This window comes from Myotis brandtii, unplaced genomic scaffold (genome assembly GCF_000412655.1).
Source record: "Myotis brandtii unplaced genomic scaffold, ASM41265v1 scaffold168, whole genome shotgun sequence".
Lineage (NCBI taxonomy): Eukaryota > Metazoa > Chordata > Mammalia > Chiroptera > Vespertilionidae > Myotis > Myotis brandtii.
The window spans coordinates 1,018,142-1,040,160 of NW_005356173.1; the positions used below are offsets into that span (position 1 = coordinate 1,018,142).

Sequence of the window (22,019 nt, forward strand, 5' to 3'; positions counted from 1 at the left end):
GCGGTGGCCTCCAGGGCCTGTGCTGGGGACGGCCGGCCGGCGCCTGGGACCCGGAGGGACTCTGGTGCCGGGACAGCATGTGACACTGCCCAGGTGGGTGCCCTCCTCTCTCGCAGCTCCTGGCTCTGGGCTGGCGGCTGTAGAGTCCTGGCGGAGGTAAGGGAGGGTCGGCCAGGACGGGAAACTAGGCCTTTACCCTGGGGCCAGCCCCAGCCCGGTCCCAGGGCGCAGGCTCCGGAAATGGGGGGCTGGGCAGATGGGCAGAGTTTGGGGCGTGTGACTATCTTGGTCAGGAAGGGGAGGGAAGCTGGAGGAAATGCTCTTGCCTGAAAAATTCGCTTCCGGCCTGGCCCCTTCCTTGGAACTGGGCACCCTGCCCCCAGATGTTCTCCAGGCCAATAATAGGACTCTTCCAAGTTTCGGCCCTGGGGAGAGCTGACCCTATAATAAGGGGTTACTGAGACTCGGTTGTGGAACGTTTTCCCCACCTGTGGATGTCTTATTATCTCCTTTTTCTTAACTAGGCCTGGGCCTTCCTTCCTTACCTTCCTATGGATTCGCACACTGTGTATGTCTCCATATTTACCTTTCCCTTGCTAGCCAAGGTACTTTCACCTGTAAAAATGACTCCTGCCCTGGCCCCCTTCCCTGGTTCCCCATATCTGGGGAGTCCCTCCAAAGTTTCCTGTCAAGCACAATTTGCATTCTCAACTTGGGGAGGTGGGAAGGGAGCTGTTTATAGTTGGGCTTGGGGCTCTCCTTCTGAGCATCATTTAAAATTGCCTTCAGCAAGACTGTCCTCAGAGAGCTAGTCCTGATGCCAGTTCAGCTAGTCCTGAGCTAGTTCAGATGTCAGTCCCTTCTCCCCTTCCTGGATCTTGGATTCCCAAGGCAGGTTTGCCCTTCTGTCTACCAAAGTGAACTCTGGCCAGGAGTCTTGTCAGATTGAGGGAGAGGGGTGTGTCAGACAGACAAGGGAGAGAGGGTTGCTTTCTTTTCTAGCTCTTCCCTCTTTTGCTTCACCCATGTCATTCTAAGGCCCTGCATCCTTGGCCTACTCTAGAAATCCCAGCTCCTAGCTCAACAGCTCCCGATGTGGCCTTTCTCTCAGACTTCCTGTTTTAGCTACACCAGAGAGTGAAAGAAGAGACTGGCCTAGATCCTAGCAAAATGGGAATCATTTGTTAACCAGTCTGTGGGCCTGAAACTGAAGCCATGTCTACTGAGGGGATTCTTGGGGGGTGGGGCTGGGAGGAGGAAGGACGTAGGTGTCAATTTTGAGTGAGACTGTCTGGCAGGAGGAATGTATGTCATTATCATGGTAGGGAAGAGAGAGAGGTCAGGAGGTGTGCAAAGGTATCCCTCTTACCAAAAGAAAACAGTGATTCAAAACATAGTCAAGAGTCTTCATGTCCTAGGGGTCCCAAGAGTATATGGCTGACCACAGTGTGGTCTCTCTGAGGTTGTCTGTGGCCACATCAAGCATGGTGTCTTTGGGATAGACAAGAAGATGTCATTTGTGGTGTCTGGAGTGGTCAGTCACTGTGGTGTGGACAAGAATGGGCCACTCACAGGGCCATGGATTGAACAAGAGCAGTGTTACTCAAGTGTCAGGTAGCTTACAGCATCTGGTGTAGACAGGGTAAACCACTCACTGTGTCTGTGAAGTGAACAGGAGCTGGTCATTTATAGTGTCTGCAAGGTGGGCAAGAACAAGGTCACCTCTCAGGGGCTCTGCTAAGGACACAAAGAAGTCACTCACACATAATCTGTCTGGATGGCAGGGGGCGGCCACAGTGGGCTTGTGGGGCCTGTCAGCATTGCCAGTGGTGATGTTCTGTGCGGGCCCATGCGGTCTGCAGGGCAGTGGAGGTTGTGATATTCTCAGACATTAGGAATAGATAAGAGCCGGTTATTATAGTTTTCACTGGGATGGTGGGGCTTTTCTAAAGTGGATAGAGCACAGGTCTTTGCAGTTAGTGGTCCAGATTGCTACTCTAATTTTTATATATGTGTAGCATTGGGGGCAATAATGTCAAACACTGATAAAGGCATCCATCTATGTGGGAGTCTCAGTTTCTATATTTAAAAAAAAGTGATTTGGGGGTATTTTCCTAAGATAAGCAGTAGTATAGACGATGTAGTATGAATGCAGAAGTGTTGTAATCTCAAGTGTTTTAGTGATTTTTGGTGTGGATCAGAATATTTGAAACTGCCATTGCTAGAAAATCCAGGAAGCAGATACTTAGACCTACACATAGCAGGCAGCATGGGTTCGAAGGAGAAGCAGCAGTGTGATGGAGGTGGGTGGCGGTGAGGGGGCTGTCTTTGAAATAGTGTTATGTCTGCAGACTAGAAATGGACAAGAGCTAAGGTGTTTGGGGGATCCAAGGGAGATACTGAGCTCTGTCATACACTGTGTTAATGGGGTGACTTGCAGATTTGTCTTGAAAGAAGTCATAGGTGGGACGGGGTCAGCAGATGCAACATGTGTCTGGTCTGGAAGGTGCCATGCTCAATCTGTCTGTGCTCAGTTACTGAGCTTCGCCCCCATAGAGAAGGGGGTGAGGAGGCAACTGTAACAATGGGCAGTGCAAAAACTCTCTCCTGATGTCTTTATGTGCTTTGCAGATTTCCTAGAGCTTTGTCATGTTGTAGGTTTGTGGTGCCTGATTATAATAGGGTTATAATAGGACAGGATCAAGTATAGGGAATGGTGTCTGAGCTGGTAACCACCAATATTTCCAAATGGATAGACTGTGTTAGAAATACTGTCAATGGGGTTGCAGGAGGCACACGTGCGTTGTGTCACTAGTATGGAACTGAAGATGTCCAGGTAGCCCATGGGGCATACAGATGTAGCCTAAATATAGCAGAAACACACATATTTTTAGAGACTGTTTGTTTTGAGGACATGGCAGTGTGTATGGGTATAGGGCCAGGACAATACAGCTGTGGGTGAGGGGAGACTACAGATTTAGTTACACTGTCTCCTTAGGCAGGTAGGAGCCAAGATTCATAAAGTGCTTACGTTGAGCAAGTATATTATTTAACATGAGGTTGAGAGAATAGGGTCACATCACAGTATCCATAGTGATTATAGTATTTTGTCCTTAGGGCTAGACTTAGGGAGCAAATCTTACACTGTGTCAATTAACTGGAAAAGGATATAAAAACCCTTCTACGCAAGTGTGCTTATGTTAGACATGGTGGCTCTTTGCCCTGTATAGATGGTATTTGTGTCTATGGGGTGGCCAGGAACTTGTCACATACTTATCACATCTGTAGGGTGTTTAGGGACCTGCTTGTTTGGTTATGTCAGTCTCTATTGTGTAGAAACTGCAAGGGTGGCTCATTTTGTGTGTGTGTGTGTGTGTGCACATGCAGGTATGAGCATGTGGATGGGTGCTTGTGCAAGCATGTGCACAAGTGCAATACCTTAGCAGGACAGTGGACATTTGGGTGGTGGGCTTCCACTTTAAGCCCAGACCAGACAAGGAGGGTGCAGGTCCAGGTGCACCTGTGTATTCCATGGGCCCCTGAGGTCTCTCCAGGCTGGTGACCTTCCAGCTTTCTTACACCTGAACTTCTAGTTGCTTATAGTTGAGTTGTCAGAAGACCTTGGTTTGAGTTCACCTGTACCAATTGCTTATGTGAGCAAGTGTTTAGATTATCTGACCTTCAGGTTCCTCATTTAACTTAAGCAGTTTTCTGTCTGTCTCTGAAGGTCCTCCCAGCTCATAAGTCCTGTATTTCTCTCTTACACTTATTCTCTCTCATCAACCATAATTACAATCCCTAACATTTTTATGATCCTTACATTTAACAATGCACTTTTTATACTGTCGTACTTAATTTTCATTAGAATTCCTTGCAAAGAAAATATCTTTCCCTTTTATAAAGATAAGAAAATGGATGTTTAAGTGATTTTCACAATTGCTTTAAAATTAGCAAGATAACAAAAAGGCAGAACTGGAAATTGAACAGCACTCTTTCACCTCTGCATTCTTCCTTCCTCCATTCATCCACTCAATAAATCTTTGTTGAGGGCCAACTAAGCTTCAAGCAGAGGGGGCTAAGCAGTTAACATTGCAGTTTTTGTGCCCTTATGAGAACAGACACTAAATATGTAATTCCAAGTGCAGTGAGTGTGGAAAGTAGAGGCTTCTCTGGGGTAGGAGCAGAGGATTCTAGGCCGAGGAGCAGCACTGAAGGCCTAGAGGAGAGAGGGAGGTGAGCCAGAGGGACTGAAAGCCAGTGGGGTGGGGGCTGAGGAGGGGGAAGAGGTAGGCAGAGGCCAGGTTGAGGAGGGTACATAACCCATGCTGGATATTTGTATTTCATCCTATTGGCAGTTAGAGGCTATTGAAGAATTTAAATTATAAGTGGGGCTTTTGAGACTCAGTCAAGTGCTGGGTAGAGAATGCCTTGGGAAAGGGCAAGAGAAGCTATGTGGAGGCCAGTGGCCAGGCTCTGCTCCAAGTGCAGTGGCCTGAGTGAGAGAGGACAGCAGCCTGTGTAAGGTCTAGCAGTGGATTTGGAGAGAAGAGGACAGACTTGAAGGATATTGAGGAGATGGGGTTAATAGGACTTGGTAGCTAGATTAGATATGGGAAATGTAGGCCAAGAGAGAAACAAGAATTTATTCTATAATTAAAAGGTATTTATTGAACACTTAGTACAGGCCAGGTAGAGAGCTATGTAAAGATATTTGAGCAGCACAGATGTAGTTCTTTATCTCAGGACATTTACCACCTATTGTTTGAGATAGATGGTAAATCAGAATACACACATCCTATATAATAAAAGCCTAATATGCTAAGTGTCCGGTCGTCTAGTCGGCCATTCAACCAATCAACGTATAATATGTTAATGATATGCTAAAGCTGCTCAACGTCTCACTATGATGTGCACTGACCACCAGGGGGCAGACGGTCGACCAGTCGCTATGATGTGCACTGACCACCCGGGGGAAAACACTCCAACCAGTAGGTTAGCTTGCTGCTGGGGTCTGGCAGCTCAGGACTGAGCGAGATGGGCCAGACATGCCCTGGAGCCCTTCCGCAGTCCCTACCCGGCTGGCTAACCTCCCATGTCCTTCCCCAGCCCCTTGTGCACCAGTGGGGTCCCTCGGCCTGGCCTGCACCCTCTTGCAATCTGGGACCCCTTGGGAGATGTCAGAGAGCTGGTTTCAGCCCGATCCCACAGGCCAGGCTGAGGGACCCCACTGGTACACGAATACCAGGTCTCTAGTAATTATATAATAATCATAATTGTGTAAATGCTACAGAGGAGAAGAAAAGTGCACTATAATTGATAAGTGCTACAAAGAGGAGCACAGTAACGTAGTTAGAGGATTGGGGAAAATGTAAGAGGTTAAATCAGTAAGTTGTAGTCTCACAGATAACAAGAAAGAGAGTATTTCTAATGTTGGTAGTGTCAAATACTGACAAGAACCTCCAAAATAAGCATTCATAGAGTCTCCTTTGGAGTTAACAACTAGAAGATTGTAGGAGACGCAGGCGAGATGTGAGGCTGTGAAGACAGCAGGTATGAGCAACTCCCTTTACAGGTTAGAAAAATGAGAAAGGTATGGACATGCTTAAATGCTGGTGGGATGATTCTAGCAGAGGTGATGGTGAGAGGAAGGTCACCCATAGCATAGGGTCCCTGAGAAGGAAGTCTGAAGAAGGTGGTGCTTTGAGAGGAGAGACGCCTGCCCTGTTGGAGGAGGAAAGATGGAGAGAGCAAAACGCAGGTCTCTCTGAGTTGCAAGAAACTGGAGCAACTTTGGTTTCTCCACATTCTCCTTTCCTTTGGTTTCTCAATATTTTGCGAAGAATTTGCTGAAGTGAGAGCAGGGGTGGGAAGGTCAATATTTTGATGAGTAATGAGAAGAGTTCACAAGGTTATTGGAGAGAAAGAGTAAGATAATGAGAGTAACACAGTTTTATGGACCTACTTGAAGCAGGTAACCTCGGTATCCCTTCAGTTCTATCTAACAAGTCATTCTGCTTTATGACAGCTGCCTTTCTAATTGAAAACAAAATTGTTAATTAGTTACAGGGCTGTGCTAGACACTATGAAAAATGAGATGAGCACAGTCCAGACCCAGTATAAAGGCGGTTACACTACACTTTGCCTTGGACATGGGTTATAATGACCAGACCTATTTTAACCCCCATCAGCAGATGAGGAGGAAGGTCCCCCTGAAATACTGCTTCTCGTGCTGTTAGACCTTGGGTGTGTCACTCAGTGTCTGGGAGTTACATAGGCCTGAGTCACTCTTGATGTCCAGAGAGTAGACAGGGAGAGACAATATGACATAATACCATCTAGGAGGAATGACCATTGGGGAACTTGGCACTCTGACAATGAGGCTCTAATTCAATCACTTCCTATCTGTCTCTCCCACAAGACTGCAGGCTCCATGAGGACATTATCTCCTTCACTACCGAATGTCCCCCACTTGAAAGGGTCACTTGCTAAATACTTATTAAATGGACAAATAAATGACAAGTTTTATAGAGGCTATTGCTTATTTTGTTGTCTACCTTTTGTCTCAAAGAATGAGTCTATGGAGAACCAAAGAAATGTCCCACTCTTGTTCTTCATGGTCTGCCCCTCTGATAGTTAAAAGCAGAAGAGGTGATAGAAACTTTGTCTTTTATGCCTCTTTAGGATTCAGCCCCGATGGAGGCTGCGGAGCCCCGGAGTGGAGCACCGGCTCCCATTCCTGCTGTAGCAGAATTCAGTGTTATCCCTGAAGCTCTCGTGAGAAGCAGCCAGCCCCCTGCCGTGGGGCCCAAAGCTCAAGAAGGCCGGGACCCACCCTATACGTGGGCAGAGGAAAGCAGACTCTGGGAGACCCAGCAGAGAGATTTAAGAGATGTGAATGATTGTGCAACTGAGAGTATGACCTCTTTCCCCAAGGAGGCCCCTTTGGATGTGGAGACCAAGCAGGAAAACCTTATGGCCGAGGCCTGGGACACCCCAGAGTGCCAGAAAGCAGTGCCCGCGAGCCTGGCAGACAGACAGGCAAGGACACCAGCTCCTCCAGAGCACTGGGCCTGCCCTGTCCAGGGTAAACATCTGAACATGACCCCACTATGCAGTGAACTGCGCAGCAGATTGGAGGTGGAACTCAGACCAGAATTCCCTTCTTTGACGTTGGGGACTGGACAAGCAGCAGAGAAAGAGGAAGCTTCTCCAGATGCCTCTGCTCGAGCCAGATGTTCATCTTCCTGTGAAGAGCACTTTGTAGAGACCGACTCCCTGCAGGACTCTGAAAGTGGGACTGCCAGGCAGGGCGAGGAGCTGCAGGAAAGTCGAGGGAAAGAAAGGCTTGTGTGTCCCCAGGAGGCCAAGGGGCTGGAGTTGCAGGGACAAGAAGAGGGGGAAGTCCTGGGGGAGGCTGTGTGTTCTGAGGGGCTTCTAGGGGAGCAGGAACAGATGGGGGAACAGGTTAATGGTACACAGGGAGGACAGAGGCAAAAACAGGGACAGATGCAAGATGATATGGTGCTTGCAAAACAAGGAGAAAGGGAGGAGCCTAATGAGGAATCAGGAGGTGTGAATTGTGATGAGTGGGAGGGGAGGACTCAGGGCCAGGAAGATCTGGAAGTGGGTGAACAGAGGAAGAGGGAGTTGAAGGGGCCTGAGGAGAGTAGGATGGGTGCTCAGTACCAGGAGTATCAAAGCTTAGCCAGGTGGTCAGTGAACGTACCTGGAAGGCAAGAACATCAAAGTCTGCCAGGGACACTGATGCCAGAGGAGGAGGAAGAGGAGGCAGAAGGTTGGGATGGGGCCACACTGGGGGGAGTGGGAAGAGAGAGGATTGCAGAGGAGGAGGAAGAGCATGATGGTCTTCCCACACTGGCCCCCAAGGTTTATTCTCCCTGTGACTTGTTCCCAGATGCTTGTAATGCCAGGATTCCTGGTTCTCAGACAGAGTTTAGGGCTGAGGAGCTTTGTCCCATAGCTCAGACTCCTACCCTGGAGCCAATAGGATGTTCCTGTCAGTCCAATCCTTCACCTCGCTTCTTTCCTGCTGGGGGGCCACCTGCTCAAGAAATAGCTCAGGACCCCCAGCCAGAGGGTTCCCAGTTGGGGACAGGGACAGCATCCAGTGGGAGGCCCCAGGTGGCCTCTGCTGGTGCACCTGAGACTTCTCCAAACTCACCAGACTCAGCTCCCTCCACATTTGCTGAAGTCTCCCCCAGCGGAGCCGCCTTGCTGGCTGCCAGCCCCCCAATTGCCATCCCCAGGACAAAGGCCTCTCTGGCTGCATATTCTCCAGAAACTACCAGAACCTCTTTCTCCACCGACATCCCATCTGCCTGTGGGGCTTCTGAGACTCTCCTGGCGGCCCTCCCCGGCTCTCCCTCTGCAGAGGCTACCGTGGACCCACAAGGAAGCTCCAATGGGGCCATTCCTCAGAGCCCCCTAGCTGACTTCACAGGGGCCATCCAGCACCTATTGAGCAACTCTTTCCCGGGCTCTCACAGGACACAGCTGGCTCCGGACCTGGTGGGACGATCACTTTCCTTCTCTCATTCAGAGTTGCCTCAGAGACCTCCCAAACCTGCCATCCATGGCTCTGTGAACCCAAGAAGGGACAGGAAAAGCAGTAGGGACTGCAGCGTTATTCCAGAATTCCCTAGTTCATTGTCCACTCTGGGGCATGACTCTGGAGACTTTACCTCTGATTCACACAGGCCCAGCAGTCCCCACGGCAGCCAGCCATGGGGCTCCCCACATAATTCAGCCTTTGCCCCAGGGTCTCCTATATATGGCTCTTCACCTGTCTTCATAGATACCAGGCTGCATGAACCTCCACCTCCTGCTCCTCCAAAGAAGAGGCATGTCCACACCTCCGAGGTGGAGAGAGATGGCCATCTCAGTGCAGCGGTCCCCACACTGAGGCACTGTAGCTACCCTCCATTGGCCCTAAGTTCAGGGCTATGTGGCCCCCCCAAAGTTCCACTTCCTGAAATTCCTGACCCCCATGTGGCAAGGCAGTACCGACCTCTGCCCTCTACCCCAGATGATTCCCACCATAGTCGGACTTCTTCCTCCCCAAGGCTGAGATACAACAAGCCATTACCCCCAACTCCTGATTTGTTTCAGCCCCACCATTCTCCCGTTTCTCATAATAGTCCAAGGATCTACAGGCCTCTACCCCCTGTTCCTGTCATAAATCCCCTCACTGAACCACCACCATTACCCCCAAAGGCCAGAGGGAGGAACAAGAGCATTCAGCAGGCACTCATGAATTCAGGGGGTCAAGCCAAGCCCAGGCCTGTTGGTCAAGAGTGGGCAGTCTCCAGTCCCCACTCTGGAGGACGTACTTCCTGGCCCCCAGCCATGGGCAGATCAACAGACTCTTTGGCTTCCACCAGTAGGAGAAAGAGTGAAGTATCCCCTGACATAGCTTTCAGCAACATGACGAGCCTTCCAAGTCCCTCTTCCCCAAACACCCCCTGGACTATGGGTCTCCAGGAACCCACCTCTGAACCAGGGCTCTCAGAAGAGTCAGAGGCCCCTGCCAAAGGATCTTTAAGAAGAACAGACCCTCAGGAAGGAGCCAGTGGCCTGAGGAGGTCGGCTATAGGTCGAGCAAGGCAGCCTGAAAAACCCAGCCATCCCCACCTGGAGAAGGCATCCAGCTGGCCCCACAGGCGGGACACAGGGAGACCACCGCAGGGCAGTGGTGAACAGGCTGCCATCTCTGGTGAGGACTCCAGTAAGCACAAGGGCTGGCATCGGCAAGGCCTGCGCAGACCTTCCATCTTACCTGAGGGCTCTTCAGGTGAGCAAGGAGCACTCATCAGACCAAGCTTTCTGTAGCTCTTACCACCTCATCCATCTTCTGTCCCAGGGCTCCTCCTATTCCCCCTGCTGGCTTCACTCACCCACATATCCAACCCCAACACAGAGGGAAGTCCTTGGAAGCCTCTGAGCTCACTGTGATGCTCTTCCTTCTCCTTCCCTGCATCTCCATCTGTCACCCAACCATGGTGTTTTCATTGTGTGTCACATTTCCTAAGGTTTTTGTGGACACTCTTTCTTACCCCCAAACACACCCCACTTTCCAGTTACCAGCACCTCTTGATGTCCTCCTCGTAGTAGAGAAGACATCATCTCCTTGTTCAATATACATTCTGACATGAGGGATCTGTTCATACCTCCCAGTCATGTCATCAGATGCTTTCTACTTTGGCACTTCCCTCACAGATTCCCAGATCAGCCTTTTTTCCCCTCCCCAGGTGCCTACATCTCTCTATGTCTTACTTTCTTCAGCTATCTCTGAATGTTCCTCTGAAACTTCAGTTACTTCATCCATTTCCCTTTTCAGATACAAGAGGCCCAGCCACGGAAAAGCCCCCTGGCCCTTCAGACTCCATTGTTTTTCGGTGAGTCATCCCTCCCAACCAGCACACTTGTACTCTCTTTTCTTAGGACACTGAGATTTCTGTTAGTTCACACAGGTTCTGGGACCCTGTCTCTTCCAGAGGGAAGGAGAGGAAGAGACAGACACCAGGATACCAGGGTAGGGAGCCTGGTATCCTTTGATCTATCTGGTTTTGTTACCTAAGTCTTAATTTTCCATCCTTCTAGGCCCTTTAGCCATGAACTAAACCCCCTGTAAAAATTCAACATGACATCCAAGAAAGCTCCAAACTACCCCAAAATGGGTCAGGGGACTTGGCCCTGACATCCCAGCATACGTCCCAGAGGTTAGAGGTTAGAGACTATCCCGTCTATAGTTACCTGGGGCTCCTCGGTATCTAAGGGCCAGCAAGCACCCCAGAGCCCTTCTTTGCTCCACAGGGAGAAAAAGCCAAAGGAGGTGATGGGAGGCTTTTCAAGACGCTGCTCAAAGCTCATCAACTCCTGTGAGTATATTGAAACAGAACTATGGATGCACATAGGTGTTGTGCCCAAGACTGGGGAGGGGCTTATGGCTGCCAGCAGGGGTTGGGGACACCTACAGGAAGAGAAAACTGCCAGGAGAGCCAGAAGAAGTCTGGTGGCTTCTGGCTGAGTGCTTAATCTGTGTGCTTCTGTCTCCATGCCTAATTCCCCTGTCTCCCTAATTCTCTCCCTCTCCCATACTGCTTCACCCCCACAGCCCAGCTGCTTTACCAGGAGTACAGCGATGTGGTTCTGAACAAGGAGATTCAGAGCCAGCAGCGGCTGGACAGCTTGGCAGAGGCCTCTGGGCCCGCCTCCCCCCGGCAGCCCCGAAAGGTCCTGGTGTCCTCAGAGTCTTACCTGCAGCGCCTCTCCATGGCCTCCAGGAGCTCCCTCTGGCAGGAGATCCCTGTGGTGCGCAATAGCACTGTGCTGCTCTCCATGACCCATGAAGACCAAAAACTGCAAGAGGTATCCAACAGAGCAGGGTGGGGGCAAGAGAGAGGGATGCAGGAAGGGAGGCTCACGTCCTATCTCCTCATCAGTACCACCTCCACTACCACCACCACCACCACCTCCACCATCACCACACACTCGTGCATCCCAAGCTGTCAGCCATCTCCACTCCAACGGACTTCAATTGCTCTCTGAAGATCATCACCCACCTGCCTCTCCACTTCCTTATGCCATGGCCATTTACTGCTACCTGGTGTTGGTTCAGACTCATACAAAGTGGCCAGGTGTAGAATTAATCCCATCACTAGTGCTTCAGGCTAGACAGAAATTTCCATCTTGAACCATGGTTTCAGGCTCCGCTAAAGATTGCTACTTCAACCAAGGCACACCAGGGGCTTTCTGTTGTATCCCTTGAAGGCCGAGTGCCCCTTGTGCTTGACCTGTGGTCCATTGGACTCATAGAGGCTTTTGAATGACCATCAGTCTCTGCTTGGTCCTTAGCCCCAAAGCAAAACTGTAGTAGAGGCTGTGTGTCTGATGTTACCATGAATGGGTTTTATCTGGAGAGCTTTGCTGATAACCAGCCTGGGATAAACTTTTCTTCCCAGGAAGATAAACTAGTACAATGTAAAGGTTTCCTGGAATAATGTCTAAGTATTAAGGTTTCAGAGTAAATGACCTGGAAGCCCACTTTAATGTTTGCCAGTTATTTAACTCTGGCCTAATTACTTGCTCTTTCTAAACTTCTATTTCCTCATTTGTAAAATTGCATTGCAAAGAGGTACTGGGAGAGTTAAAAAAAAAAAAAAAGATAAGTTTCTAATATATAGTAATTATTCAAAGCATGTTCATGACTTTAATTTCGAGTTAGGCCAACCCAGGTTTAAAGCCTTGCCTTGCCATTTACTAGCTGTGTCACCTCAGGCAAATTATATAACTGCTCAGTCCCAGTTTCCTCATCTAAAAATTGAAGATAATGAATACCTACCTTTCAGGGTTGCTACATGGTTTAAGTGAAATGACACGTATCTAGCTTTAAACAGAGTGTGTGGCACATTGTTTGATATGCATTAGTGGCATACTCACCCCTTTCAGAAGTGGGAAGGAGAAACATTTGGGCCAGAAGGACTTATGGATAAACAATGCTTCTACCAAGTCAAACAGACAAATATAAATTTTAGGATTTTTGAAGCTCAGACTTGGGGGACCCTGTTCTGACCTCAACTTCCAAAATATCTGGAGGATATTTAGAAAATCATTTTTTCTCTGCCCCGTGTTTGTGAACCAGACCCTGGGAGCTGGTTCGAACCCAGCTCCCTTTCAGCATCTCCAGCATCCTCATACGTCCACGTGGCTCCAGGGCCAGCTGGTCTCACATTTCTGAGAAGACAGGCCTCTGTGCTTATAAGCGCATATTTCTTTCATAAAATAGCACTTCTAGGGTCTGTAAGATGCTTTCACTGACTCCATTTCTTTTGACTGTCACATGTTTGTGAGGTTGGGTCACTGTCCCTGCCCAAAAAGGCAAGACAACAGCTTCAGAGAGATCAAATGAGCCACCCAAAGCCACATAGTCAGAATGTCAGGACCAAGACACAGACACAAATGAATCTCTGAGTTCTCTGGCTCATTCTCCCAGTTACCCAACTCAAAAACTGAGGCATTAGCTGGCACTCTTCCTGCTCATTTAGAGTCCATTTCTAGCAAATAACTAGGTCCTTCCCTGTGTCCCTCCTGAATAGTCATGAAACTGGCCCCTTCCCATTCTCACGGCTATTTAGGCCTTCATCTCACCTGGACTTAATACGGCAGTTTCCTAACATGGCTCTCTTGCCCCTTCTAATCTTTTCTCCACACTGTGCTTAGAAACACATTGATGGTCAAGTTATTCCCCTACATAGAGCCTCTTTTTGTTTTTCTGTGGTATGAAGCCCACCAAACTCCTTTGCCTTATTCACTTAACCCTCCAGACTGCCATGTTTGCCTCTCTGGCTTCCTCTCCTGCCCCTACTTTAGTACATGGTTCTGCAAATGTTCAGTGTAAGTTTCTGGAAAGCATCTTTCTCTATTACACCTCTGGGGTCTGCACATGTTCTCCCCTTGGCTTCGATGCACCTTCCCTCTCCCTGATACCAGGTTAGGTTTCACTGTCACGGTCAGCTACAGACGGATCTGTCTTGTTCACCACTCTACCCCTAAAACATACACCAGGGACTCAAAATGTGTTGCACATTAATCTTCCTCCTCCCCAACTCCTAGGCCAAATTTGAGCTGATTGTGTCAGAGGCCTCCTACCTGCGCAGCCTGAACATAGCTGTGGATCACTTCCAGCATTCACCCCAGCTCCGGGCCATCCTTTCCAACCAAGACCAGCAGTGGCTCTTCTCTCGTCTACAGGACGTGCGTGATGTCAGTGCCACGTAAGACACCTCTTCTCCCAAATGCTACTCACTCCGCCTTTAGCCTATAAACCTTCAGTAGGTATCTTTTTCCTTCTCAGAAATCCTCTCACTGCTCCCTCTGAGATTCCCAATGGCTGTAGGGAGAGGAGGAAATAGTAGAGGAGAGGGTCCTGGATGGATAGAGCCATTGGTGGATGAACAAATTAATGAGAGATGCCTCCTGGGTTGAGTTTTGGATGTACTGTGGGTACGCAGTGCATTGGAGACGAGATTTGGGAAGCATCTAAAGGTTAGAAAACCAGAACATATTCCAGAAAATAACAAGAAATGGAATATTAGGACCAGAGTGTTAGATCATGGGAAAACTAGGAGCAGCCTCGGAGAGAACATAAGTGCAGAGCAAGGGCACAGAGCAAAGGACAGAAGTTATTCACTAACTGAGAGATGTCACAGATCAAGGTAGAGCAGGGCTCAGCCAGCTGCTCACTTGAGACCCACAGGTCTCATGAGACTTGTTTGAATATTGTGCAGGTTCCTTTCAGACTTGGAGGAGAACTTTGAGAACAACATCTTCACCTTCCACGTGTGTGATGTAGTCCTGAACCATGCCTCCCACTTCCGCCGGGTCTACCTGCCTTATGTCACCAACCAGACCTACCAGGAACGCACCTTCCAAACTCTGCTGTGAGACCCAAACCCCGTTCAGTCCCTGTGTGGGCCTGGTAGTGACCTTGCACCCAAACTTCCAACCCCTGATCCAGAGTGCTGTCACCTGAGCACATATTCTGTGCCCGTTCTGTGATCTCAAGCCTCAGTGCCTTCCAGATCACAGGCCCTGGACCATTTAGGTCTCAGCCCCATGTCATTGGATCTCACCATCCTTCCCTGACCCACAAACATTCCACTGTGTCTCCACTCCGCATGCCTTCCCTGTGGCCCACTATTCCCCACCCTCCTTACCCACTTGCTGTCTGACAGGAGCACCAACAGCAGCTTCCGTGAGGTCCTAGAGAGGCTGGAGAGCGACCCTGTCTGCCAGCGCCTGTCCCTCAAGTCCTTTCTGATCCTGCCATTCCAGCGCATCACCCGTCTCAAACTGCTGCTCCAGGTACAGACCCCACCTGGGATTCTCTCCTCAACTCAAAAGGGTGATTTCAGGAAGCCCCACAACACAGGACTGGCCCTTCTGCACTGTCCTACACCCTGTGGACAAAGTGCGCAGTCTCCCCACCACCCACACCCTTCTTTCTCAGGGTTAATTTGCTACTAAAATTTTGTTCCTGGACCTCTCCCAATGGCCCACCCCATCATCTCTTCCTGTTTTCCACCCTTCTTCCATCTGGCTGCTATCTATTGTTTGTTCTATAGAACATTCTGAAGAGAACACAGCCTGGCTCCTCAGAGGAAGCAGAGGCCACGAAGGCGCACCATGCTCTGGAGGAGGTAGGTGACCCACAGTTCCCCTCATGGAGAAGTCTTCCCCTGCCCACGTCCATGGCCACTGCTGATGGGATTACCCAGGCACCTCCTGCACCCACCAAACCTCCCTCCGCACCCACAGCCTCCTCCCACCATGAGGACACTGCAGGCACTCTCCAAATTCCATCTTGCTTTCACTCAGCCCAGGAATGTTGACCCTGTCATAGCAAGTACACCAAGAGTCCTGAAACGTTACCTAGATACCACCTGCATGCAGGTCAAGCCTGGTGGAAAAGCTGTCACAACTACTGATTTCCAGATTTCTTTCAGGGCCTCAAAGGTCAAACCTCTAACACAGTGCCCTTCCTCTTTCCTCACCCTGTCTCCTGGCAGCTGATCCGGGACTGCAATAACAACGTCCAGAGAATGCGCCGGACGGAGGAGCTCATCTACCTGAGCCAGAAGATTGAGTTTGAATGCAAGGTGAGTGAGTCTTCGGCATGTCAGCAGGTCACCTGCTAACACAGAGCCCTCTGGCTCTCACCATGCCAGTCTCTAACCTCAGTCTGCATGCCTCTGTTCTGTCCTATTTCTGGGGTGCCCAAATGCCTACTTTATTCTCCATGATACCCCACTAAGTAGAAAAGGGGAGATACAGAAGAACTGTGTGTATTACCTTTGATGGAAAAGTAGGAGGGTACAAATCTGTACATGCATTTGCTTGTAAAGAAACTCTGGGAGGAGACATAAGAAATAAAGAAGTTACCTGAGGGGCATAGTGTGCACCTGGGAACTGGGCAGATGAAAGAGAACTTATCAATTCAAGTCTTTATAAAGATATGAGAGGCCCAGTGCACGGATTCGTGCATCGGTGGGGGTCCTTCAGCCTGGCCTGCACCCTCTTGCAATCTGGGACCCCTCGGGGGATGTCGGACTGCTGGTTTTGGCCCGATCCCTGCAGGCCAGGCTGAGAAACTCCACTGGTGCATGAATCTGTGCACCGGGCCTCTAGTATGCATATAAGATCTTTGGTTAATCTCTTCCCATCCTCCCCCCTTCCCTCTTCCCTCTGAGATTCATCAGTCTGTTCCATGTTTTCATGCCTATGCATTGAGTGTCTGGCCCCTGGTGGTCAGTGCGTGTCATAGCGAACGGTCGAACAGTTGCTTAGGCTTTAATATATATACTAGAGGCTCGATGCACGAAATTCGTGCAAGTGTAGGCCTTCCTTCCCCTGGCTGCTGGCACCAGTTTCCCTCTGGCACCCAGGACCCGGGCTTCCCTCTGGCTGCCAGTAGGCACCCAGGACTCAGGTTTCCCTTGCAACCCTGGCTTTGTTCGAAGGACATCCGGTCTAATTAGCATATTACACTTTTATTATTAGATATAGATATTTTTGGTTCTTCAACCAACCAATATTTTATCATCTCAATCTAGTGTAGCCCAACCAATAAAAAATTGAATCCAAATCTATGGCCAAGTCTCCCATCCAAATGCAAATCTACAATAGACATTCCACATTTAAATTCCAACTCAGAGCAGGTGCCATTCTTATTTCCCTAAGAGAGGGAATACCTCTGATCCCCATATCTATCTTAGTTTCTACCCTTATCTTTGCCCAAATTCCAGCTCCAAGCAGATTCTTCCTTGTTCTCCTTAATCCCATTCCCACTTCGGATCCCAGCTACTCCTCTCATGTCTCTGGTTATAATAAAAGAAAGAACAGATATCAGAACTGTCCAAATCTTTTAACTTCTAAGACACACACATAGTGTTCCCTGCCTTCTTCCACTACATGCCCTAATTGGGCTTTTCCATGCCTTCTTCAGTTCAGGTTTCCTAGGGCTGAGCTTTCTCACATGGTCACTATTTGGTGTTGGACCACAGGTACCTTCCATTGCCTGAGTTATGGACATGGGAGCTGTACCATTACATGATGGTTGGAGGGTTCACAGGGAAGCAAAGTCTAAGGGGTGGGTATGAGCAAGAGGGAAGATGTGGAAGAGATGATTGTCAGTGGACCTCATGAGAAAGGGGCATGGTGAGGTGGTCAGGGCTAAAAGGGAGCCTTGTGCTTGTTCGATCTGAGAACTACCTTCTCTGCCCTCCTCTACCCTACAGATATTCCCGCTCATTTCACAGTCACGCTGGCTGGTGAAGAGTGGCGAGCTGGCTGCCCTGGAGTCCAGTGTCTCCCCAGGGCTGCGAAGGAAACTGAACACACGTCCAGTCCACCTGCATCTCTTCAATGACTGTCTCTTGCTGTCTCGGCCCCGAGAGTCAGTGATTGGAATGGGAGGACAGACCACAAGAGGAAAATGGGAGAGGCAAGAGGGGAGGACAGAAAGGGACAGAGAGGAACCCTAGAGGAATCCTAGAGGAACCCTTCTCAATGGCCTAACCCAGTGATGGCGAACCTTTTGAGCTCGGCGTGTCAGCATTTTGAAAAAACCCTAACTTAACTCTGGTGCCATGTCACATATAGAAATTTTTTGATATTTGCAACCATAGTAAAACAAAGATTTGTATTTTTGACATTTATTTTATATAATTAAATGCCATTTAACAAAGAAAAATCAACCAAAAAAATGAGTTCGTGTGTCACCTCTGACACGCATGTCATAGGTTCACCATCACTGGCCTAACCCATGGAGTCCAGGTCATGGTATAGAGAAGAAAGAGAAAGATCTAAAGCAAAAAAGGGGATCCCACCAAATATGCCACAAGATCATATTGCAAGACCTGTACCATATTATAGACACAGAGCAAAATGCAACAAATTAGTTATCACTTTCCCAATCGGTTAGTTTGTGGCTTCTTTGGACTAGGCTGAGCCTACTAGTCTAAAAATACTTAGCCAATTCCAGATCCGCAGGGTCTTAGAAAATTTATATTGGTCTGTCTCTGCAACTCTTTAAAGTGGTGAAGTATCCATGATATTAGATATGCGGTTTGCCAAGCTAGTGACACATACCTGGAGATGCTGGAGCTACCATCTTGAGAGTAAGCAGCATCGTATGGTTTGTATGAGAATTTGCAGGCTACATATGCTAAGGACAAGGACTTGGGATCCTAAGATCTGAGGGTGGATGAAGTATGACAACTCTAGAATCTGGTTGAAAAGCCTTGTATTTTGCAGGGGTGGCCGATTCCTGGTGTTTGACCATGCTCCCTTCTCCTCTATTCGGGGGGAAAAGTGTGAAATGAAGCTACATGGACCTCACAAAAACCTCTTCCGACTCTTCCTGCTGCACAACACGCAGGGCACCCAGGCCGAGTTCCTCTTCAGCACGGAGACTCAGTGAGATGGGGCTGTGCAGAGGAGCTGGGGGGGAGGGAGACCTGGAAGCCCAGGAAAGAAGTGGGACCAAGGCAGGAAGTGTGTCCAGAAAATAGCCACGGCACTATATAGTCCATGCTGGACTGGGGAGCATCCACAGAGAAACCCAAGTTTCTGGAGCTAATAGACGCCTACAGGACATTGGGGTGGGTGAGGGTATATCTTCACCACCAAGGCTTAGTATCTATTGTATTCCCTTTAACCTGGAATGACAAAGTCTGTGAGATGCCAAAAAGAGATGGATAGTATGGAATTACTAAAGAGTTGGATTACTGAATACCAGTGAATGCCCATGCGTGCAAGTCAGAAATTCCTCAGTGCCCAAGGCTGGTGCATATGTGAGGTGCCATTGGCTTTCCTTGCTCCCACCTTCCAACCCAGTCCTATGTTGAGCAGAAATCCATAGTGTTGAGAACTTCGATTTGCTCATCTTTTAAATAATAATAAAAATACATTTATACATACATAACATTTTGGAGAATACAGTGGGGCCTTGACTTACGAGTGTCCCAACTAACGAGTTTTTTGAGATACCAGCTGTTTCTCAGCCAATTTTTTGCTTTGAGTTGACAGAGTAATTTGAGTTAATGAGCTCGGTCTTGGAATGAATTAAACTCGTATTAAACTCATAAGTCAAGGCCCCACTGTATTAAAAATAATACCTATAAAATCTGGTACAGTGTGCCAATAATAATGAACAGCTACAAAACTGTACATATTATTGATGATATAAAAGACATATGAAATTTTTCCTTTAAAAAGTTTGACATGTTACCTAATAGTCGGATCTTCATGTTTCAGACACTTTTCAGTTTTGTCCCTTGGAGGACATTTCAGGGTGGGATCACTAGTGCTGTGTTCACTTGTGGAACAGAGAGCCTGGTGCCGGAGTCTGTGTGCACAGTGTCACCTGCACTGAGTAGTCAGACATGGCCCCGTGTCCTTTACTTGGCACCTTGGGCAGCGTCTTTCTGGAACAGTAACAGTGCCAGCTCTCAATACTCTGGTGTGTTTGGAAGCCAAGGCTAAGATAATGCAAAAACCTTTAGATAATCACAAAATTAGGCTAGGATGAAAATTACATAAGAAAAATTAGGAGATACATCTCCCTGATCTAATTATGATCACAGGATGATTTTCATCTCTGAGACATTTAATAGAAGGGAGGTGGGCAGAGGAGTGTCAAGAATTATGTAAAGTGATCAAGGGGATCTACACTGAGATGAACATTTTTCTTAGTACAATTTCCATAATGGAAAATCCACCTGTTTATAACTGACATTTGACTTTATGCCCCCACTTGAAAGATACGAGATGCCACTGACAGGATAAACTTGGAAAGAGAAGGGGAAACATAAAGGATGGCAAGACATTAACATACAGATCAAGATCCTGTCATATTTCCTGCCAAGCAGAATCCCATTGACTTTCCCTAAATACCACTGAATTAGAAAGTCTTCCCACAGTCATGAGCTGCAGCTGGAACAATGACCCTCCTTTGTTTTCTCAGAAGTGAAAAGCTTCGATGGATCTCTGCCTTGGCCATGCCAAGAGAGGAGTTGGACCTTCTGGAGTGTTATGGTAAGTGAGGGAGAGAAAAATGGCAGGGTCAGGAGTCTCCTCTAGAGGCAGGAGTTTAGAGGGCTAGATGGTAACTTGGGGAGGCTTCCATTTATTGCTTTTGTCCAGAATTTCATGGTAGAAGCTGCCCATTGGAGGTTAAACACCTGAGATGTATCTGCTTAAAACTTCCCACCACCATGGCAATGCTGCAAACCCCATGCAATCCCTATTTGGGGCAGTAGTTTGCTCTTTTGAAATATTTGGCCCCTTAAGTCTATCCTGCCTTTTTTTAGGTGGGAGGGGGACTGGATGTTATCTGCTTGAAGGTCTCAGGGAAATGAAGAAAGTAGGGCTAGAGTGGGAGTTACGGGAAAATATCCAAACAGTAGTTTTGTCTTAAGCACACCCTGCTCCTATAGAGGATGAAGAAACCACTGCTCTTACTCCAGGCTTCCAGATACTCACTGGTAGCCACAGACACAAACAAATTATGAATGTGTCTGCATTCACGCCAAGACTGAAGTTATGGGTCTTCTATAAGCTCCATAGTAGTCCTCCAGCAAGGATTCCCTAATCCGTATCCAAAAAGAGCTAAACTTCTAGGAAGACAGGACCTTTGGTGACTCAAACAAAAGAACAAATACAAGGGAATCTGGAAACGGAAGTAGGAGAGCCCGGTTGTAAACTCAGTTCTGTTTACTTGTTCACTGTGTGATCATCCGCTGGGCTTCAGTTCTATTGGGTTGGTAAGAGAGGCAAGATAACTCTTCCTCCTTCACTGTGACCCTGTGAATGGCAAAGAGGATGACTTTAGAAGAAGTGCAGGTAATTAGGTGGTGTTCTGTTTGTTTTCTGAGGGCACTAGTACAGCCAGAAAAGTAGAAAGAGCAATAAACCCATAGATGATGGAATGCTTGTGGGTCAAGAATACTCTGAGGCTTGTTAACCTTGAGCTTCAAAACTGTAGGAATTTCCTGATCCAGAATTTTCTCAAGAATCTTCTTAATCAACCTAGTCATGTACCTGGGAGGAAACTGAAGCTGAAGGGGATTCGGTGCCTTCTTAAATCTGGAACCCCACTGGTTAAGTCTCTTCCAGACCCATGTTGAGTAGCATGAAGAAAATAAAGAATGAGTCCCAGACTCAGGTTTTACAATCTATTTGCAGACCCAGAACACATACATAAAATAATTAGGTAGAGGATAAATGGTCTGGCCTACATGAGCAGTTTTGAAGTTCAGTATCCACTGAGGACTAAAGAGTCAGGAAAGCTTTCAGAGTGAAAATGGATCTGGAGTATTTGTAATAATGAGTCATATTAATAATAACTAAAGTTGTTCCCAATGTATTTCTCAATTCATCTTCCCCACAGAAATAGAATTTTTTATTTATTTGAATTCTGGTATTTGTATTTCCTTGTCAACCATTTCATTCCTGGTAGAAGATGAAGACTTTTCCAATTGTCTCTTTTGTCTGTAACTTTCAAAAACGCAGACTTTCTCGATCTCAAGTCCTCCCAGCCTCCCCCTGCAATTCCTTCTCCATGTTCCAGTCACTTGCCTTTCCTAACTTCCCTTCACACTCTTCTCTTCCAGATTCCCCACAAGTGCAGTGCCTTCGAGCCTACAAACCCCGAGAGAATGATGAGTTGGCTTTGGAGAAAGCAGACGTGGTGATGGTGACTCAACAAAGCAGTGATGGTAAGAAGGGGAGTCCACGAGCAGTAGGCTGGCATTGGAGTTGGATGGAAGTATTCTCTTCTTAGAGCTTCTATAACAAAGTACCACAAATTGGGTGGCGTAAAACAATGGACATGTATTCTCTTGTGGTTTTGGAGGCCATAAGTCCAAAATCAAAGTGTTGGCAGAGCCATACTCCTTCTATACAGTCTCTGTGTGTGTGTGTGGGGGGGGGGGGGGCCT

General features: G+C 48.1%; 1 protein-coding gene across 7 annotated transcripts in view; it reads left to right on the top strand.

Annotated features, from left to right (window-relative positions):
• Nucleotides 1–6: 6 nt before the first annotated feature.
• Nucleotides 7–22,019, top strand: part of ARHGEF5 (Rho guanine nucleotide exchange factor (GEF) 5) — a 24,684-nt gene continuing 2,671 nt past the window's right edge. Inside the window, exons 1-15 of one of the 7 annotated variants that reach the window (XM_014536875.1) lie at nt 7–93; nt 6,682–9,811; nt 10,358–10,415; nt 10,834–10,898; nt 11,135–11,388; nt 11,463–11,657; nt 13,633–13,793; nt 14,307–14,459; nt 14,754–14,883; nt 15,144–15,218; nt 15,588–15,677; nt 17,316–17,521; nt 18,334–18,495; nt 20,045–20,115; nt 21,693–21,797. In XM_014536875.1, the coding sequence (XP_014392361.1) occupies nt 6,694–9,811; nt 10,358–10,415; nt 10,834–10,898; nt 11,135–11,388; nt 11,463–11,657; nt 13,633–13,793; nt 14,307–14,459; nt 14,754–14,883; nt 15,144–15,218; nt 15,588–15,677; nt 17,316–17,521; nt 18,334–18,495; nt 20,045–20,115; nt 21,693–21,797 (4,843 nt within the window). In that variant the 5' untranslated portion in view covers nt 7–93; nt 6,682–6,693. Of the gene's footprint in view, nt 94–6,681; nt 9,812–10,357; nt 10,416–10,833; nt 10,899–11,134; nt 11,389–11,462; nt 11,658–13,632; nt 13,794–14,306; nt 14,460–14,753; nt 14,884–15,143; nt 15,219–15,587; nt 15,678–17,315; nt 17,522–18,333; nt 18,496–20,044; nt 20,116–21,692; nt 21,798–22,019 lie in introns of those variants that run through there. The other 6 variants (XM_014536876.1, XM_014536877.1, XM_014536878.1 and 3 more) reach the window with 6 other exon arrangements.